The sequence below is a fragment of the Perca fluviatilis genome, chromosome 8, assembly GCF_010015445.1.
Source record: "Perca fluviatilis chromosome 8, GENO_Pfluv_1.0, whole genome shotgun sequence".
Classification (NCBI taxonomy): Eukaryota; Metazoa; Chordata; class Actinopteri; order Perciformes; family Percidae; genus Perca; species Perca fluviatilis.
The window spans coordinates 39,493,939-39,513,455 of record NC_053119.1 but is presented as its reverse complement, the minus strand read 5'-3'; the positions used below and the strand labels follow the sequence as shown (position 1 = coordinate 39,513,455).

Here is a 19,517-nt window from a genome sequence, read left to right as displayed (position 1 = left end):
TACAGGTTTGTTGGGTTGGGTGTGTGATGTTCTTGTGGTTTCAAATGCAGCCTCACGCCTAACTCTGAACATTAGTTTTGAAAACTTCCTCTTCCTATTTCTGCTTGTCTTAGTTATGATTAATGACCCCAGCAGGAGACAGATGAGGAGAGGAAAAGAACTAGTTCAAAAGACCAGACAGAAACAGTTGTGGCAACATTTCCATAACTAATAACCATAATTTAAAATAACCATTTAAAAGACCTTTCACTTTGTTTTGGCACACCTCAGCTTTTCATCAGAAAACCGGTCCCAGCTTTGACAGCAGTAATGAAAATTTGGATTTATCACCTTAAGATTTCTTAGAGAAGAAATTCTGCATCTGAACATCTGTACATATTGTTGTGATTCTGTATCTAAATCCACCTCAAAGCCATGTGTGCTGTGTTTCACTTTAATGACTTATTTAATGTTTTATCAGTAATTTAAATGTTTACCTTTGTCTTTAGTTTCTATTGTATATTCAGTGTATAATGTCATGTAATCTGTATATTGGTGATCAAATATAAATCTCTATTGTAATCTCTATTTAAATACATTGTCATTAGTACTAAAGATATTACTGGTACCAGGTTATTTTTAAATGTGTGTACTCTGATTATCCTCCTTACCTGAAGGAATATTTAATTCCATACAGACCCAGCTATGGATTGAGACACACTGAATATCCCTTCTTCACTGTGCCAAACATCTATAAAGAAATTTAAATTCAGACTGGAATAGCCTGCCTGGGTCTCTAAGATCTGTCACTTCTTTGCACTCCTTCAAAACATTGGTCTTTAGGGACTGTTCATTATTTATTTAAGGGGCCACCGGAGAAGTTTTGGGACCTTTAGTCAAATTAGACATGACCCTCCCCTTGCCAATAATATTTTTTCTATGGCCCTCCAAAATAATTTGGAAAAACGGCAGGACCCTGCCTAAACAATTTATCGATTCCCATTGTTTTTTACAGCCATCACTTACATAACTAAACCTCTGCTTTCTCATCTTACACATCCCACTCCTCTGTTATGGTGTGTGGGCCATTTCAGTAGATTTACTCACTAACATTGTTGTGGAAACACAATAAGCATGGAAACTAAATGCACACTTCCTGCATTACTTCAAATACTAAGTTACTCCTCTAGTAAACTAGTATTAAAATGAAATAAAACATTGAGACCATTCATCAAAGGACACTGGTTAACATTCAACACACAAACTGGTTGCTATGGACTCGTTACTAGGCTTCCTCCCCTTCGCCGTTTAAACAAAGTGGAATAAACGTAAGTCCAAATCTACACAAAACCCGTGTTGAGGGTAGATGTAGATGAGTAGTCGTGAGCAGGTGTAAACACTCAGGAAAAGTTGGAGATGAAGTTGACAAGATGGGATTTTTATTGTTTACCCCAATTAAGGCCAAATGAGGGAAAATCGTGAAATAAAAATTAACAAAACAATTAAAGAAAACAGAAAAATATATACTTTCAAGAAAATAAAATACATTGACTTGGGAGTCAAAACAATACGATAATACAAATATACAACTGCTCATTAATTGACCTTAAATCAAGTCATTACTCTGAGGACATCCAACAGACTTACATGCTACTCCCTCAGGTGTTCCTCAAGCTGTGTCTCTTGAACAAATACTACTGCTAGGCTATATAGCCTGAAGCCCCGCCCCACAAATTGGAACATACCAACACAACAATACAATGCAGGGGTGGCTCAGGTGAATAGACAGTAAGGGCTCCATACAGCCAACATTAATATATCTAAGAAGCTAGACATTTACAGCTTATCATTTATATAATTGACATTCAAATTAGCCAAAGCAAAAAATATGCACCAAACAAGCCACTTTGAAATTTTGCTGTTTCTATGAATACAAAAGCTTGGTGAAAAGGCCACGAAATCCAGGAAGGACTGCCCTTGTGTGTTTTTTTATGTGTCATCTCATCTCTTATATGCAGTGTCTCTATGATCCTATCCTGTCCTAGTCATGGTAGCCTACTCGTGGACATTGCGCAGTCATCACGTGCCTTGATAATACTGCATAGGGGTCTGGTGTTGGCTCGTTACGCCACTGAGGACATCTCTGACTACATAGAGTCACTTTTAGAAGCACTTTTACTTTATGAATTTAGAGATGACCACATTTGTCCTTTCCAGAGAACAAGAATAAGCCTTTTTGTCTAACTTTGATTTCCTTCATTCATTTCTACAAGTAGTACACAAATATAATAATATCTTTTGGACTTATCAAACTTCATGCACAAATAGTATGACCTATTTTGACTGTGTAGTTTTGAGATAAGTTCTTTTCTAATTAAAGACAACAAACATCAGCAGAATACTGCAATAAATACTGTAACATAATAAGAAAATACGACGACAATTACAAAAAATGTACTTACAAACTTGTTGCTTTTGCATTTGAATTTAGACTGAGTGTAACTCCCTGTACCTCATCTTGCCAAAGGCCACGAGCCAGTCCCCCTCAGCTTCAGTGCCCCTCCTTCTCTTGTCTGTAAAAGAGATGGGCATATTCCAGTAGGCAGGCTTTGTTGCACATGAGGGGGGTCCCGCCTCATGCTCTGCCTCATGGTCAGCCAGTTAACTGGCAGGAAATTGTCCATAACTCAGGTTCTTCCACAGCAATCCTGTCTAACATGAATGGAGACATCTGACACCACGACCTTAAAATCTGATAAAGTGGGGTGAAATCACAGGACTTAATGAAATGCTGCATCTATTGTACTGATGAAACAGGTGTGTGCTTGATATAGAGCACTTTACCATCTGAATGGGTTTTGCTCAGCGTTGTGAAGCTAGAAACCCGCTCAACACTGCCTGCGTCTTTGACTTTGGCGATTGGGCTGCTTCCTTGGGCTGCAGCTGTGGCTCAGGTGGTACAGCAGTAGCCTAACAATCGGAAGGTTGCTAGTTTGATCAGCCCTTCGGTCCCATGTTGAAGTGTCCTTGGGACCCCCGAATTTCTCCCATGCTGCGCCATCGGTGTGTGATTGTGTGTGAATGTTTATCTGATAAGCAGGTGGCACCTTATATGGCAGCCTCAGCCACCAGTGTGTGAATGGTACCTGTAGTATGTAAAAGCACTTTGAGTTAGTTGTTAAGACTACAAACTACAGAATCTACTAGAACTACAGCCTTCTGTTGGCTGAGAAAGGGTTTGAACCCGCGAATCTCGTTTGCGCCTATATTTTTGTATTTGTTTTCTGGTTTACACTACAATAACAAGAAAACAGGATATGCTTTCTCTATTCATTAACTGTATATATTAACAACAAATGGAGCTTCCCACTAAAAGCTAGTAAAAAAACAATAATCTACCAAATAATAATACATTCGATTTAGCACAAAGGCAACACAAAATACCTCCAAGCAACACAAAGTATGTCACAAAGTGTATCATATAATATCTAAAGCATCACCAACTTGCACAAATTAGTCTTTTGTAATTGTAAATATTACTTTAATTCTCACTGAGATTTGCTTATTTTGTTTACCCATATTTCAGTTTTTCATTGTTATAATGTATTTTTGTGACTATCAGCCTAGGCGAGGATCTTTCCAGCCGGATCTTTCTCACACAGCCAGCGGCGCTTGGCTCCACAGGGGGCGTCATTCCAGCTGGCCAGCACTGGGTTCTTGTGATACATCTCCACACAGTCCTCCACGTTGTTTGGACCACCACCATCCGGCTGGCCAGACTGCCAAAATCTAAATGACAGTGTAGCGAGGTTGGTCAGAGAGATGCAGTTTGAATATTCAAGGAGTGACAGTATGACGCATCAGGAGCCTATTTATCTGTCAATAAATCAGGTTGTTTAAAGGAATGATAACAAATATAGACATATATTTGTCCTGACATGTCTGGACTGATCTAGTGTCCATGTGTCTGTGTCACCTTAAAGTGCTCATATTATGCTTTTTGGCTTTTTCCCTTTCCTTTATTGTGTTATATATCTTTTTTGTGCACGTTATAGGTTTACAAAGTGAAAAAGCCCAAAGTCCCCCCCAAAGGGACTTACCATCTCCAACAGAAAACACTGTTCACCAACTGCTCCAAACAGCTCTATTGTAGTCCAGCCTTTACTTCAGAGACAAACGTGGTCACTTTGTAACACACGTTATAATGCTCGCCTAGCTGCTAGTGTGGCACGCCCTCATACTCTGCTTCTGACTGGCTAGTAGTCCTTACCTAGGTACTGTCAGGGCACGCCCTCATATTCTGCTTCTGACTGGCTAGTAGTCCTTACCTAGCTACTGAGCATGTGCGACTCCCAACAAAGTTGGAACAGAAGTGTAGCTAAAACAGAGAGCTCATGTGCAGTACAGCAACTATATGGTGTTTTTTGAAAATTAAACCATGTAAACCTATTCTGACATAACCTCTAAATACAATTATGAATCTGAAAATGAGCATTACTTTAAGACCTAAATCCCCATTTTCCTCTTCCCAAGTGTGTAGCAAAACAAGGAAATAAAGTGAAACACAACACACATTCACTGTTAGGTCTGTTGGTCTGTTTCAGATCTGTCAATGTTTGACCTGTCACTAGCTCTATAGCCATAGACAGCATTTATTACTTTGATACTTAAGTCTTGAATCAACCTGTCTAGCAGAAAAATACAGAGTTATTCTAAAATCCTTACGGTTTGGTCAGCGCAGATCCATCCACCCATTTCCACCCAGTGGTTTCAGTTGTGTTATACAGAACGATCCAGAACAAGAGATCAACATCCCCATCCAGACGGTACAAGGCCCTCTGTGTATTATACAGAAAATGTAACAATACAACTTCAACATCAAGAATGCAAGTTGGGGCTTGGGTAACAGTTTGACGATGTAATAGTTGATCAACTTTACCAGTTTGAGGCCAAATCTTATAACAATAGCTATGCTATTAACATTCCTGAAACCTGTATATTTGGGTTTAAAACGAAATATAAAAAAAATGATTTACCTTATAGTTTTAGATATTATTTTGTTAACAATTCACATTTCTATAATTAACCAACGAGACAGGCTGAGAATCTTCATCAGGACACAACATGTAGACTGCAAGGACCCTCCAATTAGGAAGCGATTGCTCTACCACCTGAGCAACAGCTGCTATCCAAATAAATAATATTTTAAAGGTACAATAAGTGATGTTATTGAGTACACTTTTTTGTCGAATTGAGTGAATATCTCCTCACAGTCATTTAGCTCTCTATTTTCTGTGTGCGCTAAAAAACAAAACGGCCTTTTAAATGGAAAACAAACAGAAAGGGGTGCACAGGGCTGAATTTGTTCGCAATCATAAGATGGATCAGGGAGGGCCCCATCGTCCATCGTGAAATGGATGCACACAAAGGAGTTTAATGTATGCTCCACAATAATAAGCGCAGCATCGCTTACTGCACCTTTAATAGAACATATAGTTGATAAATGTGTGTTAAATGTCCTATTTGGTACCACCTTGTTCTACATAAAAAAGCTAAGGCTGCAATCCCTCTTTCATCCTGTCAGTGGCTGAAGCTTTCAGGTATATATAATCAGATAAGCACAGGAAATACATGACAAGGACTCATTTATTCTCCTCTCACCAGTTAGGCAGTAGATACTGTATATTTCAAATGGATCTTTTCACTTTGTTGTTTTAATTTTTCTAGAATATTCCCTGATCTATTTGGTCTTTTCTTTCTGTTTACTCTGCCCTAACTCAGGTTTGCTTTTCCTCCTTTAAATTCAAGTTCTTTTTAATATAACTTCCCAACCCACAGCTGTGTAAATAGCAAGCACTTGCCAGAGTTCTCACAACTTTCCACTGCACGTTACTCAAGTTGTGTCAACGGTTTATGATACAACATGTGGAAATAGTCAATGTCCGAGTATAAATAAGTAGCATAACGACATGAATATTCATAACTTGAAGGTTCAACTTACAAATGAACTGTTTTCTGACATTTTACAGCGTGTGTGACAAGCATCCACGTCCGGAAATGTGTCCAGTTTTGGATTAGGATTCCAGTTAACATCCCCCGCCATAAAAATTAAACCATGTAATGCTGAGAGTTGGAAACACATTATCATCTACATTTCTATCATTATCATTGGGGTCATATCTACTTACTAAATGTTCTTTATTTTATGAACCTCAGATGATCTTGTATGGTTTTATGTATCTGAAGTTGAACAGATGTGTGCAGTAATCAACCCCTCTTGACTGAGAGGAAAATGAGGAAGCTGCTACTTCTCTTTTTTAAAGGAATAAATTCAGTTGGGAGTAAATGCCTTTTTTGAATAAAAGCAAATTTTGTCTGGCCATTACTGGCTTTGATTTCACTATCTTCCTAAGCCTCTAACATTCCACCAAATTATATTAAATTAAATTCACATAGTACTCTACTTGCATCCATGCTATTTTTTTGTGATTAACAATTTCTTATTAATTTTTAACAAAACACAAAAAATACAATTTGCAACATGAACATACCCCCCACCCCCTCCTCATTACCACCCACCCAGACAAAACTCAAGAAAAGACATCCAGTAACTACAATATTCAAGACCTACAACAAAATAATAACAAAATAGTAGTTAGGAGCCCTCCAGAAAGTTCAGGTACTTTCACCATTTTCTAATATAGACATCCAATCTCGCAAACAGTATATATGACATCTTTTCAAACTCCCCCACCCTAGTCATCTCACAAGCCCACTCCTAAATTGATGACACCCCTTCATTCCTCCACAAGCATCCTTTTAACCGTACCTTGAGATGTGTTAAAGAGGCTGCCTTCACAACATAATGTCAAAGAAAAGACAGGACTAGACCCCCCTGTGATGTGGTCAGACGCACACATAAACATTTATGCATTCATTCAGCAAGCAATGAATCAAAGCATGTATTACATATTGCAGTTTTTTTCTTCTTCTTTTTCAGCCAAAGCAGTGACCCTCGTTGGACATTTGTTTCTAGATGTTAACAGGTCACTTTACTGCAGCGCAAATAACCAGGCTTCAGATTATCTCACACTGAGCTGGAAATGATTTTCACTTGGAAATGATGTGTCCACATGAGCATATTCAGGTTGCTTTTGTGAAAATGTAAATCTGCACTGAACTATAGAAAAACAGCAATTTATTTATTCTATTAAGTTTTCTGTCTGGTCGGATTGGTTGCAGAGTTATCTACGGACTTTCATTACACAGATCCAGTACACTGAGCTGGAACAGTTTTCATCATTCCAGCTGTTTTCTAAATCATAATGAAATATTTGCCCACAGTTCTCCCTTTCCCCACCGTTAGGCTCCTCTGAATTCCAGTAGCTGAAACAAAAAAAAGAGCTTTTATCAGAGAACACAACCCAAGAAGCACAAGATAGTGATTTAGTTTGAATGGACCAAATGGTAAAAATGTGTGAACCTTTTGGTCAGTGGAGTCCCATCCACCCATTTCCACATCCCCTCTGTCTCTGAGTCAGTCAGGCCAATCCACAGTCTCTTCTGATATTTTCTTGTGAAATCCTTGTTTAAAAAAAGAGTAACAAACTTTAAACAATATATTTGCACCCGGATAGCTCACTTGGTAGAGTGTGCGCCCATATATAAAGGTTTACTCCTCGACGCATCGGGCCAGGGTTCGGCTCCGACCTGCGGCCCTTTGCTGCATGTCATTCCCCCTCTCTCTCCCCTTTCATTTCTTCAGTTGTCCTGTCAATAAAGGCTGAAAAATACCCCAAAAAACTTTAAACAATATAACAAGCTTTCCAGCATTCACACCTGTAAAACTGATCCTCTACCTCATTGATCTTTGCATTCATTTAACATTTTTACTCTTTATTCTAAACTATGTTTGTCTGTCTGTACGTCACACACACACACACACACACACACACACACACACACACACACACACACACACACACACACACACACACACACACACACACACACACACACACACACACACACACACACACACACACACACACACACACACACACACACACACACACACACACACACACACACACACACCCACACACACGTACCTGTTCTTCTTTGCTGTTGATAATCATCAGGTCTGCACCCTTTTGAAGACAGTCATCTCTACTCTCTTGCCAGGTTTTCTCCATAGAAGAACTGTAGTAGAAACTACCTCTGAAATACTCCCATCCTCCTTGAGCTTAGTGAAAACAGAAAGAACCCAAATGACCAACAATATTAGCAAATCTTTTTCATTGGACTTTCATTGGGACAACAAAAGGGCAATTGATTATTTTGGGGAAAAATAAAAATTATTGTAAAGTCAACAAATGTAAATGTGACAGTAGTTATAAATGTTTCATGCGGCCAGTTTTATGAATTATATGTGAGTAAAACGGTTTACATTCACAAAGCCAATATATAAATTCTTAAAATCTATTGCACCATTCATTCTGTAGCTCATAGTCTTCTTACTTTTGGACTTATGCTATAACTTAGTAATGGAAGAATGAAAAAGGAAGGGAAATTGTTTACATATTTGAAATGCAGCACATTGTTTGTGACGGACTACATCTCTTGACATTTACTGCATGATGATACTGAGAAGCACACTCTGTAATGTGCTGTTGAGTTATCGTTATTTGGAACAGACAAGTGCATGATGATGATTTTGTGCCTCATTCACTCGAAACAGGAACTGTCATACTATATGGCTATTGTTCAACTTTTAAAGATATATTAATTCCCTCTTCGGGAACCATCACCTTATCATGGTGGAGAGGTTTGTGTGTCCCTATGAACCTGAGGGCTGTGTTGTCTGGAGCTGTGTGCTCCTGGTAGGGTCTCCCAAGGCAAAGTGGTCTCAGGTGAGGGGCCAGACAAAGAATGGTTCAAAAACCCTATGAGTCAACGAGGAAGAGGTGAAGTTACCCTACCCGGAGGAAGCCCAGGGCCCCCGTCTGGAGCCAGGCCCAGATGGTGGGCTCGTCAGTGAGCGCCTGGTGGCCGGGTTTGCCACGGAGCCCGGTCGGGCACAGCCCGAAGAAGCAACGTGGCAACTCCCTCTCCATCCCATGGGCCCACCACCTGTGGGAGGAACCGCTGGGGTCGGGTGCGCTGCTACACAGGTGGCGGTGAAGGTCAGGGGCCTCGACGGACCAGACCTGGGCAGCAGACGCTGGCTCTGGGGACGTGGAATGTCACCTCTCTGTGGGGGAAGGAGCCGGAACTGGTGCGGGAGGTGGAGCGCTACCGGTTAGATCTAGTGGGGCTTACCTCTACGCACAGTCTCGGTTCTGGAACCATACTCCTGGATAGGGGTTGGACTCTTTTCTTCTCCGGAGTAGCCCAGGGTGTAAGGCGCTGGGCGGGTGTGGGGATACTCACAAGCCCCCGGCTGAGCGCCGCTACGTTGGAGTTTACCCCGGTGGACGAGAGGGTCGCCTCCCTACGCCTGCGGGTTGTGGGGGGGGGAAACTCTGACTGTTGTTTGCGCATATGCACCAAACAAGAGTTCGGAGTATTCGGCCTTCTTGGAGACCTTGAGTGGAGTCCTGCATGGGGCTCCAGTGGGGGACTCCATAGTTCTGCTGGGGGACTTCAACGCGCACGTGGGCAATGATGGAGACACCTGGAGAGGCGTGATTGGGAGGAATGGCCTCCCTGAGCTAAACCAGAGTGGTTGTTTGTTGTTGGACTTCTGTGCAAGTCATGAATTGTCTATAACGAACACCATGTTCGAACATAGGGATGCTCATAAGTGTACTTGGTACCAGAGCACCCTAGGCCAAAGGTCAATGATCGATTTTATAATTGTTTCATCTGATCTGAGGCCTTATGTTTTGGACACTCGGGTGAAGGGAGGGGCAGAGCTGTCAACCGATCACCACCTGGTGATGAGTTGGGTGAGGGGGTGGGGGAAGACTCTTGACAGACCTGGTAAGCCCAAACGGGTAGTGCGGGTAAATTGGAGAAGGCGTATGACTGGGTCCCCTGGGAGATACTGTGGGAGGTACTGCGGGAGTATGGGGTGAGGGGGTCTCTTCTCAGGGCCATCCAATCTCTGTACGACCAAAGTGAGAGCTGTGTCCGGATTCTTGGCAGTAAGTCGGACTCGTTTCAAGTGAGGGTTGGCCTCTGCCAGGGCTGTGCTTTGTCACCAATCCTGTTTGTAATATTTATGGACAGGATATCAAGGCGTTTTCGGGTTGGGGAGGGGTTGCAGTTCGGTGGGCTGGGGATCTGATTGCTGCTCTTTGCAGATGATGTGGTCCTAATGGCATCATTGGCCTGTCACCTTCAGCACTCACTGGATCGGTTCACAGTCGAGTGTGAAGCGGCTGGGATGAGGATCAGCACCTCTAAATCCGAGGCCATGGTTCTCAGCAGGAAACCGATGGAGTGCCTACTTCAGGTAGGGAATGAGTCCTTACCCCAAGTGAAGGAGTTCAAATACCTTGGGGTCTTATTCGCAAGTGAGGGGACAATGGAGCGGAGATTGGTCGGAGAATCGGCGCAGCAGGTGCGGTATTACATTCAATTTATCGCACCGTTGTGACGAAAAGAGAGCTGAGCCAGAAGGCAAAGCTCTCGCTCTACCGGTCAATTTTCGTTCCTACCCTCACCTATGGTCATGGAGGCTGGGTCATGACCGAAAGAATGAGATCCAGGGTACAAGCGGCTGAAATGGGTTTCCTCAGGGGGGTGGCTGGCGTCTCCTTTAGATATAGGGTGAGAAGCTCAGTCATCCGTGAGGAGCTCGGAGTAGAGCCGCTGCTCCTTCGCGTCGAAAGGAGCCAGTTGAGGTGATTTGGGCATCTGGTAAGGATGCCCCCTGGGCACCTCCCTAGGGAGGTGTTCCAGGCACGTCCAGCTGGGAGGAGGCCTCGGGGAAGACCCAGGACTAGGTGGAGGGATTATATCTTTTCCAGATTTCTTACAACTTCAACTTCTTCTTATACATTTTTACCAGCAATCCAGTTTAGCTTTAGCATTAGCTTTTCAAAACTATAAGACAATCATAATATTTACCAGGAGCTTTCCATGTAAAAATGATTTGCCCAATATAAGACTTGCACCCTTCTGGATCCAAACTCTGATTATTGAATTATTCATCAAACTTACCTAAGTTATTCAGCTTCCTCTTCAGGTCATCTCTCTCCTCAGTCAGGTTTTTGAAACCAGCCTCAACATCTGAAACTGAATTCTCTATGAATGTTAGCGTAGCACAAGTTCTCTTTAGATAACACAGTAACAGAAACTGCTGTGCCATTGAATGACTGCATAGTAAAGAAACTACAAGGGTGGATTATAATTAATTAATTAAGTGATCTAAAAGATGAATTTCATCTAAACCTTGATTATTGGAGTAGTTCATCAATGTACTTAAAGGGGTGATAGAATGATTATATAGGGTATTTCACACTGTTCATTAAGGTCTCCTAATAGGGTATGTAACATTGACTGGGCTGAAAATTGGCCGGTTGCTATTTTATGGGCCCTTTGCATCCCTGTGTTTTGGCCCTATTTGGAACGAGAGCTTTTCTTCCAAATATGGTATGCTCATGAATATTTAGATGAGCTACACACTGATTGGTTGACATACACATACATTGGAGACGAGACAGCAGGTCTCATATTTCAGACACTGCAATGTTTAATTACTAAATTCATTTCTGAGACTTTTTTATGTGAGAAATCTACTTTATAAAGCTCAAATATGGTATATCGTTTTACGAAAATTGATGGCTAATTGCAAATTTGTTAAGACGTGTCGGACTTCAGGAGGTCCACACAGGGGCTGACGAAACAGCGGCAGCCCCGCTGCGCTCCATACCCAGGAGAAAGTCACCGTTTCTGGGTTACTGGACAACCAGGGCTCAGGGCACCACGGAGCTGGCCAGCTGCCGGTGTTATGGGGGCAGCTGTGTTCTCCCGTCCTGGGTGTGTTTGTTCTCTCTCTCCCCTTTTCCCTGTGTCTGTCTGTTTTGCTGGAGCGGCTGGAAGAAGATCAAGGGGCGTGGCCGGGCGATCAACCTACCTGCACGGCTGCCGGCGATTCTGCGATCTCCTTCTGCTCAGCTGTTGCTGATTCCTCTGATCACGGCTGCAGTATTTAGACATGGTTGGAACCTGTCTTCGGCGCCAGATCGTTACAGCTACCAAAGTGGTAACTTGGCTCCCAGTAGTAATCGCCATTGTCCGTGCTCATAAGTTGTGTTTTTTTGCCTCGTCTGTTTCCTCGTGCTCCACTTACCTGTATGTTTCTTTTTGTCAGCCATTCGCTCCTCAGACCTTCCATCTCCCTGCTTGGATTCCTGTGAGAGTTTTTTGGACACGCCACACTCTGCCCACGCCCGCTGCAGTCCTGTCTCCCCCACCGGCGCAGCTAACTGTCCCTGGCTGCTTTGTTTATTTCTGTGACGATCATTAAAAGACGTTCTAAACGTTTTCCTCCATGTCCGACCCGTGTTGTGATACTCTGTGTTCTGGGTCATAGTCACAGCCATAACATCCGGCATAACTATAGTATATTTACAGTTTGAATTTCGTCACGCCACTTATATTACAGCTACCCCTAAGGTCTTACTAAAGCTAACACTTGTGTCCAATTAGAAATTTAATGCATTTTTATGAATAGGAGGGGTTTTGTTAGCTGCTAGTGTCCATTCAATCCTATGGGTAGCTAAAGATCGCTGCTAGCTAGCTAGCTACACTTTCGGCATAAATATAATATATTTACAGTTTGAATTTCGTCACGCCACTTATATTACAGCTACCCCTAAGGTCTTACTAAAGCTAACGCTTGTGTCCGATTTCAATTTAATGCATTTTTGTGAATAGGAGGGGTTGTGTTAGCTGCTAGTGTCCCTTCAATCCTATGGGTAAAGATCGCGGCTAGCTGCAGGCCCTGGAGCTCCGTCAGGGCCTTGGCATTTGGTAGTCCAGTAACCCAGAAACGGTGACTTTGCGCGGGTATGGAGCGCAGCGGGCTTCCAGTCGTGACGGAGATCCATCTAGCTCACATTTAGCCTGCTGAGCTCCTGCTGAACTGCGAGACACAGTTGGACAAAATTTGCATGTATGTCCTAGTTACCCTCCAAATTGTCGTTTTTCAACTATGACAAGGTAAAATCGGTTTTGCATTCTATCACCCCTTTAAAAAGTTGGTTCTCTTAAACTCGTCTCTCTCTGAAACTGTCATCATGAGAGGAGAGGTTATTATTATTTTCAACAGAATCAGATTAATGGTAGTTTGTTTAGTTTAACTTTGTGAAGACAAACTTCTTGTATTCTCTAACACACAAAGAGCAGAGATGGTGTCAATGACCATATTTACATGCCCATAATATTTCGGTTTTTGCCCTTATTCAGAAAAGGACAATATTCCGACTAAGCTGTTTACATGGCTAATGGAAGTGAATATTCCATTAATGTTCCCGTTTACATTTAAATGAATTTAAAACCCAAATGTTGTTCAGGTTTAGTTTGACAGCAAAACAATTGCATAGAGGTTTTGACAGCAGCATGTGAAGTTACATCACTGAGCGTTTGAACATGCAATATGGTGGTGCTGTTGATACAACTGTTTTACCACATTTTAACTTACACAATACGAAGAAACCATACTCACATGTCAGGCGTAGAGAAACATTGAGAATGGCTTGTATGACGCACAGCAGCCCAAAGCTGAAGATAACCATCTGGCAGAGTCTTCTCTCTGCAAAACCAACATAGACTCACCAACAAACATGTATAACCACTCTGGCAGCAATGTAAGGCTGCCATGTGCTGTTGACACATTAAAATAATGACACATTAATTCAACTTTCAGTAAGATTATCAAGTTCATTAACCAAACTAACCAACCTACATTAGCATGCTAATGGCTGGCTGAATGGAGGTATAATTACAACTTGGGTCTTTTTTTTTTCAAGCTTTGGCCGTCTTCTCTGTCAGTTACTCCCAAATGAATTGTTGACATCGCTGCAATTACATCCAATGGGGCAAGAAACATGATTGCTGTTATGTAACAATTTATGTATATCACAGGACTTTAACACTAGAGCTCACTAGCTGCAATGGTGAATCACTAAGTTGTCAACTATTAAATCAATCACCAACTATTTGGAATTTGATTAATCAGTTAGAGTAAGCAGCGCCACTCTTCAAGATGTGGCTAACAGAACTTACCTCCGTATTACATATGGAGAAAATCCGATATGGCATGACGGACAATCTTAAAATATTCTACAAGATTTGGCAGCCATTCTTAGACCATCTTGCTCAATTTGACGGAGACACTGAACACTTGTGAGATTCACAGTAGGCCACTCACCTCTTCTTTGATAAATTCTGTTTTAATTGAGAGTACCAATGATGCAACAGTACAGTTCATTGTCTTGAGTAATGCGGCCACGTTTTTTTTTCTTCCTCTTTTCTTCTCATATTGGCATATTGTTTTACTCCTAATCTTTGTCCCTTTGTATTATACTACTTGGAAAACACTTAATAAACATATTGAACAATAAAAGTATTTTTTTAATGACGAAACAAAATGTGAATGTGAATATTTTCTAGTTTCTTCTCTCCTCTGCGACAGTAAACTGAATATCTTTGAGTTGTGGACAAAACAAGACATTTGAGGACGTCATCTTGGACTTTGGAAAACACTGATCCACCTTTTCACCATTTTCGGACATTGTAGAGACCAAACAAAGAATTGATTCATCAATGACATAATTTACAGATTAATCAACAATGAAAATAACTGTAAATTAGCCCTAGAGTTCACGTCCTGAGCCTCGTGTGTGTTCATGTAAATGATGCAATGAAAACACTTTGGTTAAGATCGTGGTTTTGATGGAATATTTAACAGTAAACACTTTTTCAGTATTGAAGGACAGGATTGTTGGGCCATGCCACTAGTGCAGCTTAAAACACTTGATAGAGTAGATTAAGTAGAACTGTGTTGTTTAACAGTAGGCTACACATAAACCATCATCTGATAAAGTGTTATTACCTGGTTGATTAGCATCCCCACTGCCTTTCTGCTTTGGTTTCGGTGGCTCATTAACATAATCAGATACCTCCATTTGCTGCATCCTCTGCGTCTGCTTGATATTTGGTGAGAAGTCAGGTTCAGCATGGTCTGAGCAGTGAACTGTGTTTCCTCTTTTGGTCACTGTCTTCGTGTGAGAGTGAGCTTAAAAACCCATTACTACGCAGTTAACAGATTAAGTAAGAGGTCGGATAGAGGAAGAAACTAGTTGACTCACACTGAAACCTGTTTCGCAAAAACAATAATCCCTTTTATCATGCCATTACTTCATCTCCCGTTAACCTTTGTACATACTATATATATTTTTTATTCTACTTCATGCACCTATGAGAAAAGTGTAAAACGGATATTGAATAGAAATGACCACAATCCTCTTTATTACTGTTTGTACTCTGTCCTGTACAATCAGTGATACATTGTGATGGGAGAATGTGCCTGCATCTATAAGTTAGGATGCTTTACTGTGGCTGTTTTAGTTCATTTTCATATTTTTTTTAATAAAGCAGTGGTAATAATAAGTGGTCCATAATAAAATAATTAAAACATATACAGTATATATATTTAAAAATTCGATAAAAGCAGACATGAGCCAGAGTGTAAGGATTTGTAGACAGAGAAAACAAACTGAGTAATGAGATACATCGTGTTAGGTGAAACTGTGTCTATTAGAAACACATACATGACACTTCCACATATGATCATCACCTAATAAAGCATCAGTCACACACACTACGCAGGAAACTGGTACTGGACAACCTGGTTACCAACATTGTACCTTACAACGACTAAATCTAACTAAAGACCATAATATACAGTTGTTTTTTTTACATCCAATTTAAAAATATGGCATAAAATTCCTCCAATCTGAAGACAAAGAATAAAACAAAAAAGAGATGAAAGTTGAGTCCCTCGCTTATTTGGGGTTCCCCATTTCACGCGGCTTATATATGATAATTTGTACTTTATGAGATTGTGTTAAATGATACATTGATGACGTGTGAAATAAACGTAAACGTAAATGCTGAGTACAGTAGGCTATATAAATGAACCTTGGATTAACATTTTACAGATCACTGTGTTAACTCCACACAAAAAAATACAATCAGTGAAATTGGCTAACAACTGAAATTAACCATAAATTCATTATGATTTCCCTTCCTTCCACACTGTGTTAGCCCTATGCCTAACTCTGAACATTAGTTTTGAAAACTTCCTCTTCCTATTTCTACTTGTCTTAGTTATGATTAATGACCCCGGCAGGAGACAGATGAGGGAAGGAAAAGCACTAGTTCACAAGACCAGACAGAAACAGTTGTGGCAACATTTTCATAACTGATAACCATAATTTAAAATAACCATTTAAAAGTAATTTCACTTTGTTGTGGCACACCTCAGCTTTTCATCAGAAAACCGGTCCCAGCTTTGACAGTAGTAATAAAAATTTTGATTTATCACCTCAAGATCTCTTAGAGAAGACATTCTGCGTCTCAACATCTGTACATATTGTTGTGATTCTGTATCTAAATCCCCCTCAAAGCTATGTGTGCTGTGTTTCACTTTAATGACTTATTTACTGTTTTATCAGTAATTTAAATGTTTACCTTTGTCTTTAGTTTCTATTGTATATTCAGTGTATAATGTCATGTAATCTGTATATTGGTGATCAAATATAAATCTGTATTGTAATATCTATTTAAATACATTGTCATTAGTACTAAAGATATTATAGAGTAATGCAGTAAGGGTTGTAGTGTAGCCTATAGTTGTGTATTATTAAAGGAGCATTAGGGATGAAAGGATGGTTAAATGCAGTAATTCAATTTCACAACATTGTACTGTGTGTATTTGACATGTTTTTATTTACCATTTTTCGTGTAACAAAATGGTATTAAACCAAAACTTGCTGCAGTTGCCGAGACATAAATGAGCATGTGAATAACCATAATCTAAATAAGCGCCTAACCAAAACACAATGTATTACAGATTACTGGCTAGAAAAACATGACACAGATTGATCTTCATATTCCCAGCCTTGAGCTCTATGTGGCGTCTACTGTCGACCTGCCATCTTTAGGGGTATTAACTTGTGTAAAAGGGGATTTGTCCTTTTTTTAGGTCTTAGTTATTTATTAATATGTTTAAAGTGCCAAATGTAGCTTTACACATTGGGCAATCTTATTTTACTTCCCAAAGAGTTTACCACACAAACTACATTTTTCTTGACAATGAGTTCTACCTGTACCCATTTTGCCGAAGATAAAGGCAATTTGAAGACAATTAAATATGAAGAGTTAAAAAATAAAACCCAGGATGGAAACTTTGGTCAGAACAATGAAGAGTGTTTACATTACCACCAGAGAAACAGTTAATTCATTAGAAATGTAAACTATAACCCTATTTGGTCAAGATCATAAGTAACAACTTTGACAGTGAATCAAATGAACCAGAAATGTAATTGGAGTGAGGGATTTGATGAGTAAACAAGAGAAAAAGTCATTAGAGATGAATGATTTGTTTTGAATTGAATTTCATTGTGAGACATCACTATGCAAAAAAGGAACATAAAACTGAAGAACCAATATTACTACAACTTCTCGCTAAGTCATCAGTCTGCTGTACTGTTCACACTACACAAATTGTGAGTCTTAAAGTTTAGACTACATGACTGAGTGGCGACAGGACTCACTAACTACCAGATACTTCACCAGTAGGAATCCCAGATGAGTCTGCCTGTTCTCCAAACTAAGTTTTGTCACCAAAACATGCAAGAAGTGATTGAGGAAATGATGTAATACCATGGCCAATACAGAATGTATATTTCATTCAACCTGTATTTATCCTCGAGAGATCATTGACCCTCATTTACAATGTCATCGAGTCAGAACAACAACACAGAAAGCACAATCATAAGAAATATAGAAAGACAATAAGACATTCAGAATTGGAAAATGATTTGATAAATACATTTGGATAATAGGGATGCAAAAGAAAATACAATTATGTAAAGCTGCTACAAGTAGAAGTTTGCAGGTTTAAAACCAGATTTCTAAATTCTATATCTATTCAACTGTGGTGGAATATCCAGCTTATGAACTCATGCTGTGTTGAGACAGTGGTAGCCAGGTCTCATTCAGGTCGGTGACCAACATAACCTCTAACCTTTCCAGGCAGAGGAGTACTTCCACTCTGTGTCTCCATAGATGACGGGAGACGTAACAGCTGGATGATAACACAGTGCTGCCTCATCCTGCCAAGGCCATAGAGGAAGTAAACACATAACACATACTGTCTGTGCTGAGATTGCAGTGTGGTTGTGCTCTGTGGGCGAGTACCGTAACAGACTCCAGGAACTGAGCTGGGGAAGTGGACAACAGTGGCGTGGGGAAGTAGCGCCGCTGGCCAGAATAGGGGTACAATTACCCTGAATAGAAAGAAATGACAAAAAACTTTTCTACTGCATGATTCAACAAAACTGAGGCAACCAGGGACCAACGTGTTGTACAGTTTCAGAAAGAAGAATCCCTGGTGTACCCTTGCCTTCAACCTAACCTATTAAAACTAACAGCCAAATAATAAATAGTCGTTATGTAAACAGTTTTTACATTCCCTTCCTGCAGCACAAAATACTTTAAAATGAAAGAGACGTCAGTGGGAGATACACTGGTTGAGATATCTTATTATTTTAAGGTTCAGGCTCCAACTTTGAGATGTATTCAGGAGCTACTTTTTTGCAGCTTCATAGAATCTCTCTCTCCCTCTTCTTCCTCGTTTTTCACTAAATGTTTCTTCTTATCCTGGAAAATGGAAGACTGCAAACTAAGACTTATCAAGTTGACGCAGAGTTAAAGTAGGTAAAGTCAGCTGATGAGACTTTGGAAACATTGTGTAATTATGATAGAAAAGACAATCTACAAGTTAAACATTTAAAGATTAAAATTCATTCTGTGTGTGATGTTAACTAGGACAAATATATTTATTGTATTCTCCACATAACATACAAAAACATTTCATTTCACAATGACCAAAATGTACATCATAACAAACACATGAAGGCACTTTGAATATAATGGAAGTATCTGCTGACGTACTTGTTGACAAAATAATGAAATGTGACAATATACTAAAATAATATCTTGACGGATAAAAAGAAATCATCAGACACGTAATAATAACAAAAAATGCTCATAAGTCAATGTGAAAATAGAAAATAAACAAATAAATTACCCATTTTCTAGAATAGACATTCTCTTGAAATAACGGCCCCCCTTCTACCCGCCACAACCATCCTTTTAACCGTACCTTGAGATGTGTTAAAGAGGCTGCCTTCACAACATAATGACAAAGAAATCCGGTCATAACTAAACCAATGAGACAGGACTAGACCCCCCTGTGATGTGGCCAGAGGCACACATTCCCTCCCTCCCACCCATAA

General features: G+C 40.3%; 1 protein-coding gene across 1 annotated transcript; it reads right to left on the bottom strand.

Moving 5' to 3' along the window:
- Positions 1-6,872: 6,872 nt before the first annotated feature.
- Positions 6,873-15,216, bottom strand: LOC120564047 (CD209 antigen-like protein A). The gene is made up of 6 exons (XM_039808685.1): positions 15,047-15,216; positions 13,658-13,744; positions 11,149-11,223; positions 8,091-8,224; positions 7,463-7,563; positions 6,873-7,365 (listed from the first exon to the last, which is right to left on the bottom strand). Exons 1-6 carry the CDS (start codon positions 15,126-15,128, stop codon positions 7,224-7,226), a joined length of 621 nt encoding a protein of 206 aa, XP_039664619.1. The 5' UTR covers positions 15,129-15,216; the 3' UTR covers positions 6,873-7,223.
- Between the last annotated feature and the right edge of the window lie 4,301 nt (positions 15,217-19,517).